This window comes from Sander vitreus, chromosome 7 (genome assembly GCF_031162955.1).
Source record: "Sander vitreus isolate 19-12246 chromosome 7, sanVit1, whole genome shotgun sequence".
In the NCBI taxonomy this organism is placed as follows: Eukaryota; Metazoa; Chordata; class Actinopteri; order Perciformes; family Percidae; genus Sander; species Sander vitreus.
The window spans coordinates 10,538,722-10,551,630 of NC_135861.1; the positions used below are offsets into that span (position 1 = coordinate 10,538,722).

Consider the following 12,909-nt stretch of genomic DNA (forward strand, 5'->3'; position numbering starts at 1 on the left):
TAAATGCTGTGTGTTGGTTTTGTTACAAACAAGTAATTGAAACCTAGGAATCCCTTTTGGTAATTTTGTTTCGTTCAGTTAAAGAAATTCAGAGTCACTGACAGTGTGGTTTGTTCATCTCCTGAACTTAGTAATTTGCACCTGTGTTCATAACGCTGTCAAGTTATAGTGCTCTTTCTGACATTCCTCAGTGTAGTGCTGTTCATTCAGTACGACACTAGAGGATATAAGCAGCAAGTACATGTCTTAAAACACCTCATCGTCACCTACCTAAAAGAAGTGATCCATTGAGTCTTATGTTACACTTATTTGAGGTCAGAATGCATTTACGGAAAACTCTTGACGATGTACCAACAGATTTAGACAAATGTAAAATGCCAGTATATAGTACGATGTTTAAGGAGCTGTAAAGGGTTTGGAGTTGATTGTAGGCTGAAATGCTGCCAACAATGGTTTATGTAACAGACTATAGCATGACTACCACAGTTGCACAGGGTCGCAGCCTCCAGACGTGCGTGCGTGCGTGCGTGCGTGTGTGTTCCTCCTCCTCCTCCTCCTCAGCAGCAAGTGACACACTGGCCTACAAACAAAAGTGTTGTACCTCTCCTCATCCCTCTGCTGCTCTGTCATAACCTAATACATAATAATAGTAGTAATTGTCTCTCTACCTTCTTCCACTGTTTCTCGTCTTTGTCGCACCACCTCATCATTTCTCTGACACACACAAGCACACAGTGGGAGGGTTTTATAACTAACCTGTCATGCTCTAATAAAGCAGCCTTAATAACTCATTCAGGGCAGTCTGTTACATAAGAGAGGTGTGTGTGTGTGTGTGTGTGTGTGTGTGTGTGTTATGCTGCCGCATTAGTCGCGTCTTTGTTTTGTCATTCTCAAGGCAAGTTATGTAACCAAGTTAAATCTCGGTTTGTCTCAGCAAGGAAACCACAACTGTTTTTCCACAAGTATTTTTTCTTTGGTTTTGGCTTCTTTTTTTTTGGTTCATTAACCTGCTGTTTGTGTCTCCACGTCTGATCCTTGTGATAGTTTTCCTCAGCTCACCCCTGCAGACAGTGTGATGAGTTGAAACAAGAACGTGGAAGAAGTCTGTAGATAAAACATACATTTCTCTAAGTGGTAATCCACAGTTCTGTCATTTTTACCTTTTTTATAAAGCAAAAATGTGTCAATCATTAACTAGAAATATAATGTATAATACAAATATGAGTTGCACACCTAATTCCAACCAACCTGGAAAGATTAAACCCATCATATCGGGTACAACAGAGTGTTTACAACAAACGTTAATGAAATCAATGACTTATTGTGTTACATCAGTCAGCAATGAGTGAAAGAAATGATCAGATTTAACACATTAATTGTGACTGTTAATGCATCGTGTGTGTGTGTGTGTGTGTGTGTGTGGTCCAAAAACCAGGAATACAGTATACTTGTGGGGTCCGGACAGCTTTGTGGGGCCAAAATGCTGGACCCCACAACTTTAAAGGGCTGTTTGAGGGTTAAGACTTGGTTGTAGGATTAGGGATATAATTAGGTTATGGTTAGGGTAAGGGTTAAGGTTAGGCATTTAGTTGTGATGGTTAGGGTAAGGGGCTAGGGAATGCATTATGTCAATGACGGGTCCCCACAAAGATTGTGTGTGTGTCAGGACGTCTTGTGAACATGCTGGTTGTGTAACAGCCAGAGGCAGCAGTTACATAAGCGTCCCTCCCCCTCGTCCAACCAGCCTCAGTGGCATGTCTGTCTGTTAAAGCAACTTTCTGTCTGAGTAAAACTCAGAGTGTGTGTGTGTGTGTGTGTGTGTGTGTGTGTGTGTGTGGTGAAGCAAATGGGACTCTTAATAGAGCTGGTCGTTTTGCTGTGTGCAGCAGCCTCTTGAGGCGCCTTAGAGGTGGAACTAAGAAGGAGAATAAGAAAAGTTTTGAGTGTTGCATGTTGACCCCGACTCTTGACACAAAGTCCTGCCCTGGTTAACACCTTGACATTCATTCTTAACCCGTCTCCAGTTTTGTCATGTTGACCCCCTCTGACACTTTAACACAATCACATCATTGAATCGTATGTGGCCACTTACTGTCATACATACTGTGTATGATGCACCTTTATCTGTCGAAGGTACATTTTATAGGTCCACTATATAAGTATAGACCCACTCATTGCCTCCTTTTGGTGTGTTTGTCTGTATTGTAATTGATATCTTAAAATCGCATTGTTTTCAATCAACTTTGGTGGAAAATAAGGCCAAGAAGCAAGTTTAGCACTCATGTGTCGTGTTTTGTCTGAACAGTAGTATTTTTTGACGTAATGTCAGCCTGTCAAAGTGCCAGTCAGTTGGACAGATGTAATTACACCTTGTAATGACCGCAACATGCCAAATATCTCAAGAACGTCTTCCTGCCCCGCGAGGCGTTATTCTGGGAAGCAACAGTCCAATGAGCACGCACCTCAAACACGTACCTGGACGAGAGGAAAGGAGGAGTAAGGTGCGAGATGAAACGGGAAGAAAATGAGGACAAATAACAATTGGCAAGAGGGTAAGGGCGAGAAGACGGGTAGAAGTTAGAAGAGGTGTGAAGGAGATATGAAAGTAGATTAAACTCAAAGTGGAGCAAGATAATTGAGGAGGATGAAGAGAAGAAGGTGTTGGCAGGTAGAATCAGAGACGGATGAGGAAAGTAAAGAAGTGGAGGAGGAAGGAAAACCAATTGAGAGGTGAGAAAATAAGAAACAGGAAGGGACAGATGTAAAGATGAGAGGAGGACCGGGTCAGATGGAACCATCAAAAACTGCATATCTGCCATGTTCGATTTCACTGATGAAGATTGGAGCGGAGTGATTCAACTATGATAAATATTATATATGATATACAGTAAAGAGGCAATTAATCAGTTAAACAAACGTGGGCTTTAAGTTGTAATATGTATATTTTTGCTATCCCAAAGCAGAGGCTTATCATTTTTACCAACCTTCACAGAAAAATACCCAAAAGGAAAGCAAAGCTGCTTTCTCACTGGCATTTCAAAAGTCAGCCGTTACACAATTCCCATTTCATTTTTCCAAAGCATGTTGAATAGCTACTATGTATGGTCTCCAGTAGAGAGTTCACAACATTGATTCATTGTTCTCCCTGGAAATCACAGAAATTGCTCTGTATTATGTATGAATATTGTATCCCTCCATTTCCTGTCTTCTTCCTGGAATCGTGTGTGTGTGTGTGTTCTTCTTCCTGGAATCCCGTGTGTGTGTTCTCCGCCACAGTGTAGTAAATATCTGCCGTCATCTATAATCTGCTTATGTAGACAGTTGGAGGGCGAGACCCAGACAGGCGGTCCACTTCTGTCATTCAATTGATTTCAGTATGTAGGTCAGTGCAATGGGAGGAAAGTTCAGCTATTAAAAGATGGATTTGTTGCTTAAGGAAGCCAGTGGAAACACACACACACACACACACACACACACACACACACACACACACACACACACACACACACACACACACACACACACACACTTGACTGAAAACCGTGGATTCTTAGTTTAGTGGCTTTGGTTTGGGTTGTGGCTCATGGTTTTCTTTGACCATTTTCACACCTGCCTTCTTTAATTCGGTTGAATCAAACCCTGGAATTTAGTTTATTTGCAAAAAAATATGAAATACATGCAATAGGATTTTTAAAAACCTGAAAGACTTATTCAGCGTTCTCCCCTTTTACAAAAGAGGAAAAAACAATATACAACTAAAACATAATTCTCTACAAAAGATAAAAACAAGCAATATAACAAATAAACAAACAGAAAAACATACACAAAATGTGAAGATATATCGGGTAATTATACACAGATAAAGCAAGAAAAAAGACAAGGCAAACAGAAACACAAGCCTTTGAGTCAGACAATAAATACACTCAAAAGAATAATCCCAACATAAGGTTTAAAATGAAATCAAAAGTTCTTTAACTGTGACCTGAAGGCTGGCAGAGACGTTAATATTTTTAGTGACATATTCAATTAATTCCAAAGCAGTGGACCTCTATATCTGATAAAAAAAAAATGTATGTCTTGATGTACAACAAATAGGCAAATGGAGAAAAAAAAATTCTCAAAAAATAATTAGAAAAATCTGAAAGCTATTGATTTTTAGTAATCAAGTATTCTACTGATTATTCCATTGATTAATCAAGTAATCGCATAAGAAATACTTTAGTTTTATTGAAGAGCAATAATATACAATAGTTTGGTTTAATTTTCGGAAAAAGCTACATTTGTATTGCCTACATTGCTTACAATATTATCTCTCAAAAAACTAAACACATTTAAGTGCCATATTACATTGTTTTTAAAGAAAACATTTTCTGAAATGCAATAACAACCTCAAACTAAGGCATACATTAAACATACATAAACATTACCTTAAATTGTGCAACTTAACTTTCAGAACTACAAGTTTCACCCTATGACTGATTTGTATATAGGCTTATAAGTATATATAAGTTATACTTAACCTATTTTCATTTATATATTTGATTACAATGTCACACAGCTCTGTTACACTTGTGCTAGTAGATCGTTGATCAGCTGTTTCTCCGGGAAGAGAGAGTGAGAGAAAATGGTGCGCAACAATCAGTTGTTTTTCCGAAGGGATAGTCAACAAGTCGGCTCTTTAGATCAAATTGTGGTCACCACTACATATTTGCTTGTCTTTGTTTTTGGTAGTTGTTGTGTTTGGTGTTGTTTCATCGTCATACGACTCTGTGATTTACTTTTGTTCGGGTCCGCGTCGTGGAATGGATGATTAAGTTAGACTCAGTGTTTTCTGTTGAGATGCTGAAGCATTGACGTTGTGCTATTACTGTGATAAGCTAGTTCGATTTTGCAGTAGACGCACTGTACAGAGTTAAAGTTTTAATTACGTTTGAACGGATTCCAAACTTTGGACACTTTCTGTCGTTTTCTCCAGCCTGTCTCTTCTCTTAGCCCCTCACTATTTATGCTCTCTTTCTTCATTTTGTAAACTGCGGCGTCAGTTTCATGGCACGTGTCACCAGCAGTGTCAGACATGCATCCGTGAGGAAACACTGTGAGCGGTACGTTTGTAACATTGTTTAAACAAAGCTTTGAGGCAAATCATTTTTCATCGAGGATTTTTAGTAATCAAATTATTCGAGTTACTCGTGGAATCGTTTCAGCCCTAGTCCAGCCTTTACTTCCGTGACGAACGTGGGTCACTTTGTTTACACGTTATAATGCTCGCCTAGCTGCTAGCATGGCACTCCCTCATACTCTGCAACTGACTAGCTAGCAGTACTTAGTGCGCATGTGCAACTCCCAACAAAGATGGTACAGAAGTGAGATGCTTCACTCTGTAGCTAAAACAGAGCTCAACACACAGGGTGAAAAGAGGAGCTGCAGCAATGTGCAGTACAACAAATATATGGTGTTTTCTGAAAATTAAACTACATAAACCTATTCTGGTACAACCTCTAAATACAATTATGAACCTGAAAATGAGTATCATATGAGCACTTTAACATGCATGTCTGAAAAACATTTACCTTATCTATAGACAGCAATAAATACTTCCTGAATAGAGGAGCAGATGGATGTCTTCTGTTACAACATGAAATCCTTCTCAAGAACCTCTTCTGAATTACAAGTAGTTTGGTGAGAAATGGATATGTAACAGCCCAAACAATATTACAGTAGTTGATATAGTGAAAAATTCAGACTGATCTCACTAAGTGGCGTATGTATGACACGCCAATTCGTATGCCATTTTTGCGTGTTATGAAGATGCATAATCGTTTTTTAGCTTGTTTATCAACGCCGTTTGGCCTCTACTGACCTACATTACATGTGAATTATCGCTGTAGCGAGTAGTATGAAAGGACTGAGGTCCGTGGAGGGAGGTTGGTTAGGGTGGTAGACCTGCCAACATGTATGAATTTTTCGTACTCAGCACGCATTTTGACCCTTAAGTACGCTTGTACGATTCGCTGCTGTCTAGGTACGCATTTTGTTGCATCTCGCATTTCGCCGGTTTCAGTTTCTATGCAATCGACATTTATGACGTTGATTCTGCCGCTAAGCCACAGCGTGTAAGTGGAGTGAAAAGCTTTCGGCCAATCAGAGCGCTGCTTTTTAACCCTCCGCCCACCTACCCCTCCTAGCCAAATGCTTCGCGCGTTTAATTCAATTCAGTGCCTCAGCAAGCCAGGCTGTCCGGATAACTGTAGGCTTGCATGCCATGGCTGAACCGCCTCAAAAAAAGTTTCGGAACGATTTCTTAACAGGAGAGATGGCCTTGCCTCCACATGTCCAGGCTACCTCACATAGACAGTATATAGAACCTCATCACGCGTTCTGCACCGTGTGCAAGACAGACATCAACATCAGTCACCAAGGGGCAACAGGAAACGAACACAGTCCCATAAACAAATACTCCCCACCCCCCGAAACATGATATTAAAAATAAATGGATGATAAGGAAAAAACGTTCATAGTGTCCATCAGTGATGGGAGTAACACGTTACAATTCAGTGGTTGAAATGACTGCAGAGATGGATACATTTGCGGCACGAACATTATTTTTCGGAGTTGTTTTTTTGTTTTTTTTGGAGTTGTTTACGCTGCGTTGAAGCGAGCAGTCCCTTCACTATTCCGTGGTCAGAACCAGAACCAGAGACGGTAACTGACAACATCTGTGTCCTGTCAGTGGCGACAGCAATGTGCCCGAGCAACTGACAGATAACATGTCGAGAATGAATGTTTAGTCTTGCTACACATATTACATTTTATCAGCGGTGGAAAGTAACAATAGCCTACCGTCGGCTACTTTGATTCAATTTTAATTGGGTATTTTTCATTTAATCCTACTTATTAGGCTACTTCTAGTCCACCACAATGAGTTAACTGAGTTAAGTATGCTATTGTACGTTTTACTTAACTATTTATTTTATAGCTTTAGTTATTTTGCAGCGTCAGATTAATAATACAAAATCATATGAATAAATTATTATGTGGATAAAGATGAGACTTTGTTGACCCTGTGGTGAAATTTACAAGCTACCTGCCAAGAATACTTCCGCTTTTATTTTGGTAAAAGTAACTCAAAAGTAACGCAAAAGTACTTGTACTCATAAAATTTCTTCAAGGTTGGCAGGTCTGTACACTATAGGGGGGTACTATGTTTGGTTTTTCTTAGTCTTATTGTAGTGTTTTAGTCTTTTCTGTGGTCTCTGTCCTATCTTTAAAACAGTGACACACTTGAGGGAGTGCATAGTTGCGGTGTTGTGTTCGTCAGAGCCGCGCAAGGAGTTATACAAGACTTAACTTATACATAGATGCTGTTATATAAAAATCCGGTTACATAACCATGTGGTCACAGAAGACATTTCACCCCCCCTGCAGAGAGAGAGAGAGAGAGAGAGAGAGAGAGAGAGATGTTGCCGCCAGCCCCTCATTCTTTGGAGCCACATATCTCTCAAGTACATGTTGTGTTATTCTTTGTGTGAGGAGCAGCACGTCTCAGACCCACAGGGAGTGTCCAACAGAACAAATTAATGGCCTAGAAAATATGCTGTGGGTGCTTATTTTTTCTGACACTTGCTGACTGCCGATGATTCAGCATTTCATCAAGACACTTTCTCTGCTCAGTGTGCGTCTGTGGTGATGTAGGCCGAAGGCTCGACTGCCTTCATATTTGTATCAGCTCATTTTGCCCATGCATTGTCGCGATTGATTTGGTTTCTCTTCCCGCTTGCATCTTCTCCTCATTACCAGCAGCCAAATGTTTAAGTTTGACTCGGTCACCTAGCAATAATCGACTCTCAAACTCCCAATTTTCACTTTAAGATAACACCTCTATTGGACTTGCACCAGGAAGTGTTTTTTCAATGAGTTAGGCACGCCTCTGAAGCTGATTGTAGACCATAATTTAAACCATCATGCAGTGAAGTGCGAGTAGGTGACACTTGGCTGGGCTATCTATATCTATGTGGCGAGTAAATGTTTGTACCAAAATAGTTCTGTTTTTCAGTCTTCATTTTGGCGATGTTGCAGCTACTTTCTTCTGTTGCTCTGCTGTCTGCATGTCGGAGCTTCGTGGGGGGGGGGGCGGGCCGACACACACACACACTGGCAAACACACCAGACGCCAGCCACTACGTCACTTCTGTTTACTGATAGCTATTGTTTACCTCAGGCTAATTAATTAGCTAGTAAGTGGCAATTTTTGGCAGCCAGCCTTCCAAAAGATAGAACACGGAGTCTCAGTTCACCTGTCCGGGAGGCTCTGACACATTTTCCGCACTCCGTGTCCGCAGACAGCTGTAGGCTTGTACCGGTTGTCGGACACATGCAGCATTTCAGTTGGAGGGCCACCGTTCTTGTGATGTAGAATCACTTCCACAGAACCCAAAGAGTGTGTGTGTGTGGCACAATTCAAGTTTCAGTTTTCTCAGTGGAGATGATGGAAGGATTCATTAGTTATATATTACTATATTTTGTGCATTTGTGTGTGAGAGTGTGTTGTATTTAGCGGACCCTACTGTCTGGTCATAATGCGGTAAAAGGTTGTCCCAAAGTCTGTGCTTGCAAGTCTTTTTGTATAAATCTGTACGTCCATCTGTATCTTGTGTATGTGATTGTGACTCTGTGTGTGTTTCCAGCACTGCTCCATGAAAAACAAAGTCACAGCTGCTCTCTTATGAATTCACCAGTTTCTGTTCATATGTCAGATCCTTCACCATCCTGACGTCTCCTCTAATTCTAATTTTAATCATGTGAGCACCTGGAAAGCTGTTGCATTAACATAGTAGTAGTCTATATCCACGACGTTCCACTTCCGGGATTGCTCCGCTGCTGCTGGAAATTGGATTGCATGTCTTTTCAGCCGGATGTCCGTTTCCTTCCCCTTTCTGAGTTTTCTCTCGCACGGCTAAAACAACTTTTGAACGTACACGTTCCACCAAAACAAGTTCCTTCCCGAGGCTATTTTGCAGTGACACGGTGGCTTCGTGCGGAGCTTGGCACCGCCTAAGACGATTGTGATTGGTTTAAAGAAATGCCAATAAACCAGAGCACGTTTTTCTCCCATCACGGAATGCTCTGTGGGCTCACCAGACCCTCCTCTGCAGCGCCTTGGAGGAAGGTCTGGCAATGCGAGACTAATATAGTGACAGGATGAGAGGATATGGAGTTATAGAGAAATTGATAGTACCTGGAGGTTATGAAACTTGTTCTTGTTGTGCTTGTCTTCTCTGCATGTTCTTTCTCTTTCTATGTAGTTCTTCTAGTACTGTATTGTGTTATACTGTGGAACAGTGATTGGCTGAACGCCAGCTTGTACTCAAGGGGACAAATGTTACATAAGACTGACACCACTGTGTCCTTGCATTGAAGAAAAAAAAAACATACCTTAAAAAATAAGGACCTTGCTTTCGCTTTTTAATTGAAAACTCAACTGGCTGGTCTTATATGGCAGAAAATACAGAACAATGCCCACCACAGTCCCCTTGCTCAAGGTAGCATGTATTTGATTATTATTATTTCTTCATTTCTTTTTCTATTATTTGACAAATTTGTGACTATGCTGCATTTCTAAAATAAATATTATATATTTATGAAGTCGTAGTTCCCCACCATGACAATGTACACAAATATATTGTGTTCTTCGTTTGACTTTGCTTTTCACAATAAAAAGCAGAATGGGGGGAGAACATTTTCAGTTAATTGAATATTATTGCCAACAACTCAACTTCTCTTGTATTTACCACTGGAGACAGATGCATGAACACAAGCCAAACAACATAAAATGATGATGCTGATACTGAGTGTGTCTCTTCCTCCAGCTGCTCACTGGGGCAACCGGAGGTCCTTATCTTTTCTGAAACAGATACATTTCTCTGGTAAAACCAATAAAGTGGTTGTTAAATGTTAGGACTCTGTCAGTAACTGCGGCCAGTCTGTTAATGGCCCATTCCACTGCATCCCACTCCCATAAATCTACACTGACAATCTTGTACAGAATTATTAGTCCATAAAAGAAAACAGGTGTGCTTCCCTGCACTACAATATTATCTTTATTATTGTTTCTCTTATTTAGCAGAATAAGTGTGTGTGTGTGTGTGTGTGTGTGTGTGTGTGTGTGTGTGTGTGTGTGTGTGTGTGTGTCCGTGTCCACCTCCTCTCACTCTAAAGTGCATCACTATTTCTCTTTGAATGATGACCTCACTTTCATCTCTTTCCTCTTTCCCTTCCTGTCTGCCCCCTGAGTGTCTCTTTGTGTGTGTGTGTGTGTGTGTGTGTGTGTGTGTGTGTGTGTGTGTGTGTTGAGCCTCTGTGCATTTCAGGAATCGTTATATAAGTGTTCTGTAAGGTGGAGCTGGAGGTAGACAAGGGTAAAACAGGGATGTGTAAATCAAATCTGGGACATTTTCATGTGAAATAACTTGTTTCCCTACTGTTATGTCTTGCTGATAATACACCAATTACCCTTACAACTTTTCATTCCTGGAAAACAAAATCATGTGTTTCACAGGTCCAAGATGTTGGCCCCAGTCTGAAACAAACCTGTGGATAGTCTACCTGATCCTGATGTGCATTAGTTAATTTAAACAAATTAGACTGACGTGTGTATCTATAATTTTATAATAAATGACCTAGCCCAACTCCGGTTCAGGGTCAGGACTTGGTTACTTGCTGAGTGAAGCCTGTAAAGACCTCTAATGTAGCATGCCTGTCAAATTTGCCTGGGTGGACGTATAACAGCACTCACTCATTTGATATAGCAATGTTTGCAAGTGAGTTGTTCGGAAATGCCACTCTGAGACACATAAGCACACCACACATACACACACTAACTACTGAGACAGGCTGGTGTCATTAGCAGCCAGTTTGTTATCACGTAGATGGACTGAAGGCGTTTTATGTAAGTTGTTTTTCAACTCTCAGTGAGCTCATTGCGTGTGTGTGTGTGTGTGTGTGTGTGTGTGTGTGTGTGTGTGTGTGTGTGCGCGTGTGTGATGTGGGTAACTGAAACTCGGGTCTGTCAGTGTTTGTGTCCTGCCTTGTGTTTCATAAGCCGTCCATATTTATGATCCAGCTCTTACATAAGACTCAGATCTGGTTCAGTGTGTCTCTGCCTGAACAAGTGAGAGAGAGAGGAGGATGAGAGAAAAATAAAATTGTAGTACAGGCATTAGAAGATACCAAGAACTAGAAATATGGACTTACAGAAGGTTAGAAAAAAAGGTTGAGGAATAGAAAGAAGAATAGCAGAACAGAGTTAAAGGTGCCATATAGTGTGATAAGATCCCTGATAAGTGTGCTGAGTGCCAAAAGGAGAGGAATCTTCTTAATGGTGTTTTGCAAATGTAGTTTAGCTGAAATTTGAATACATTTGAAAAGTTTCCATTGAAAACACAGTAAACATGCATGATTAGAAAGATATCCACAGCTTGACAAGCAACACAAGTCCTGTTAAATTTAAGAATAGATGCAAGGATTGGTTAAAAGACATTTAACCTTTTTTATTTGACTAATTTCTTTATTTAATTGACGTCATCGGGGAGTTTTTAAAGCAGGAAAGGAGTGAGCTTCCGCCTTAATGTTGGACCAAAATCAAATGATATCTTTAATGATGGCGGCCATTGGTCACTTTATTTTGTCTGTTTAGAAAGAAGGATTGTGGTTTGTCCAAAGCTTTAAAAATTGCACAGCAGACTTTCAGTGTTTTCACTGTTGGTCCATGTGTTGTCCGGTCATATGGGAGAGGAGTATTTCATCCACACCTATCTGAACCCATCTGATCCATGGACAAATATGTTTACCAAACACACACACACCTGAACAGTAAACCTATCATACTGGAAAGATAATAAAGAGCTGATACAGTAAAACTGCTTTACTAGCAGGATCTGCATGACTGACTGGGGATTGTTCACACCACCTAATGATTCATTTATAGGATTTATGTCTTACCGTTCACTGGCAGTTATAATTAAAAGGTGTGTAACTGCAAGTGCAATCAATGCTGAGAGCAGACGCATACCAAGCCTAAAATACAGTGGATTCCTGGATGTGGCAGTTCCGAATATTTTTGATATCTTATCTAATCTATCTATCTATCTATCTATCTATCTATCTATCTATCTCTTTGAGTTATGAAGAAAAAGGCTGTTTTGTGCCATTTCCCCTCAGTCACCAACTATTCAGCTTTTGTGACGTTGGCTCATTTGTGAAACGACACCTGGAACAGGTTCTTCACTTGTGGTAGGGGAAGCAGGGGGAAATTAATTGCACAATACTGGATTTTTAATGAAATTCGCTAATGAAATGTAGCGTTATTTAGCATATTTAGTGAAGAGAAAGCATAAACTGTAATCGTAAAAGTAGAAATGAAATTGATCTAGAATCATGGAGGATAATAATCTAAACTCATAGCATAATGTCCTGTCACAATGTCCTTTTATTTTTTATTTTTTTTACACTATAAATAACCATAACTTATTCTCTTCCCGTCTTCCTCACACAGACCAGTCCCACAGCGTCCCCTTCAGCTCCGAGAATGAGGCTCAGGGAAGCGAATCGGCCGCATGGCAGTGTACCCCTCCCCCATCTACCTCACCGTCAGGGGGGACGCTGGCCCGCCCTCCTCCCTCCCAGCCCGCGTCCAGACCCTGCTCGAGGCCGGCCAGCCAAAGCCCCTCCCCTCCCTCCGCCATGACAGGAACCAAGAAGAGAAACTCCAAACCAGCACACATGAGACGCAACATCAGGTACTGAACTCAGCGTCCTCGCTTCAACTTGAAAGATCGCCTCAGTCGAATAGTGCAAATGGACAGACGCTTGTTTATCCTGTAGGGATGCTTAAGAAACTGCACACATAAACTG

At 40.8% G+C, this 12,909-nt stretch overlaps 1 protein-coding gene across 4 annotated transcripts in view; it reads left to right on the top strand.

The window, feature by feature from the left end:
• Positions 1-12,909, top strand: part of LOC144520651 (helicase ARIP4-like) — an 81,118-nt gene that overhangs the window by 46,441 nt on the left and 21,768 nt on the right. For all 4 annotated transcript variants that reach the window (XM_078254531.1, XM_078254532.1, XM_078254534.1 and 1 more), the window contains one exon: positions 12,551-12,794. In XM_078254531.1, the coding sequence (XP_078110657.1) occupies positions 12,551-12,794 (244 nt within the window). The remainder of the gene's footprint in view (positions 1-12,550; positions 12,795-12,909) is intronic.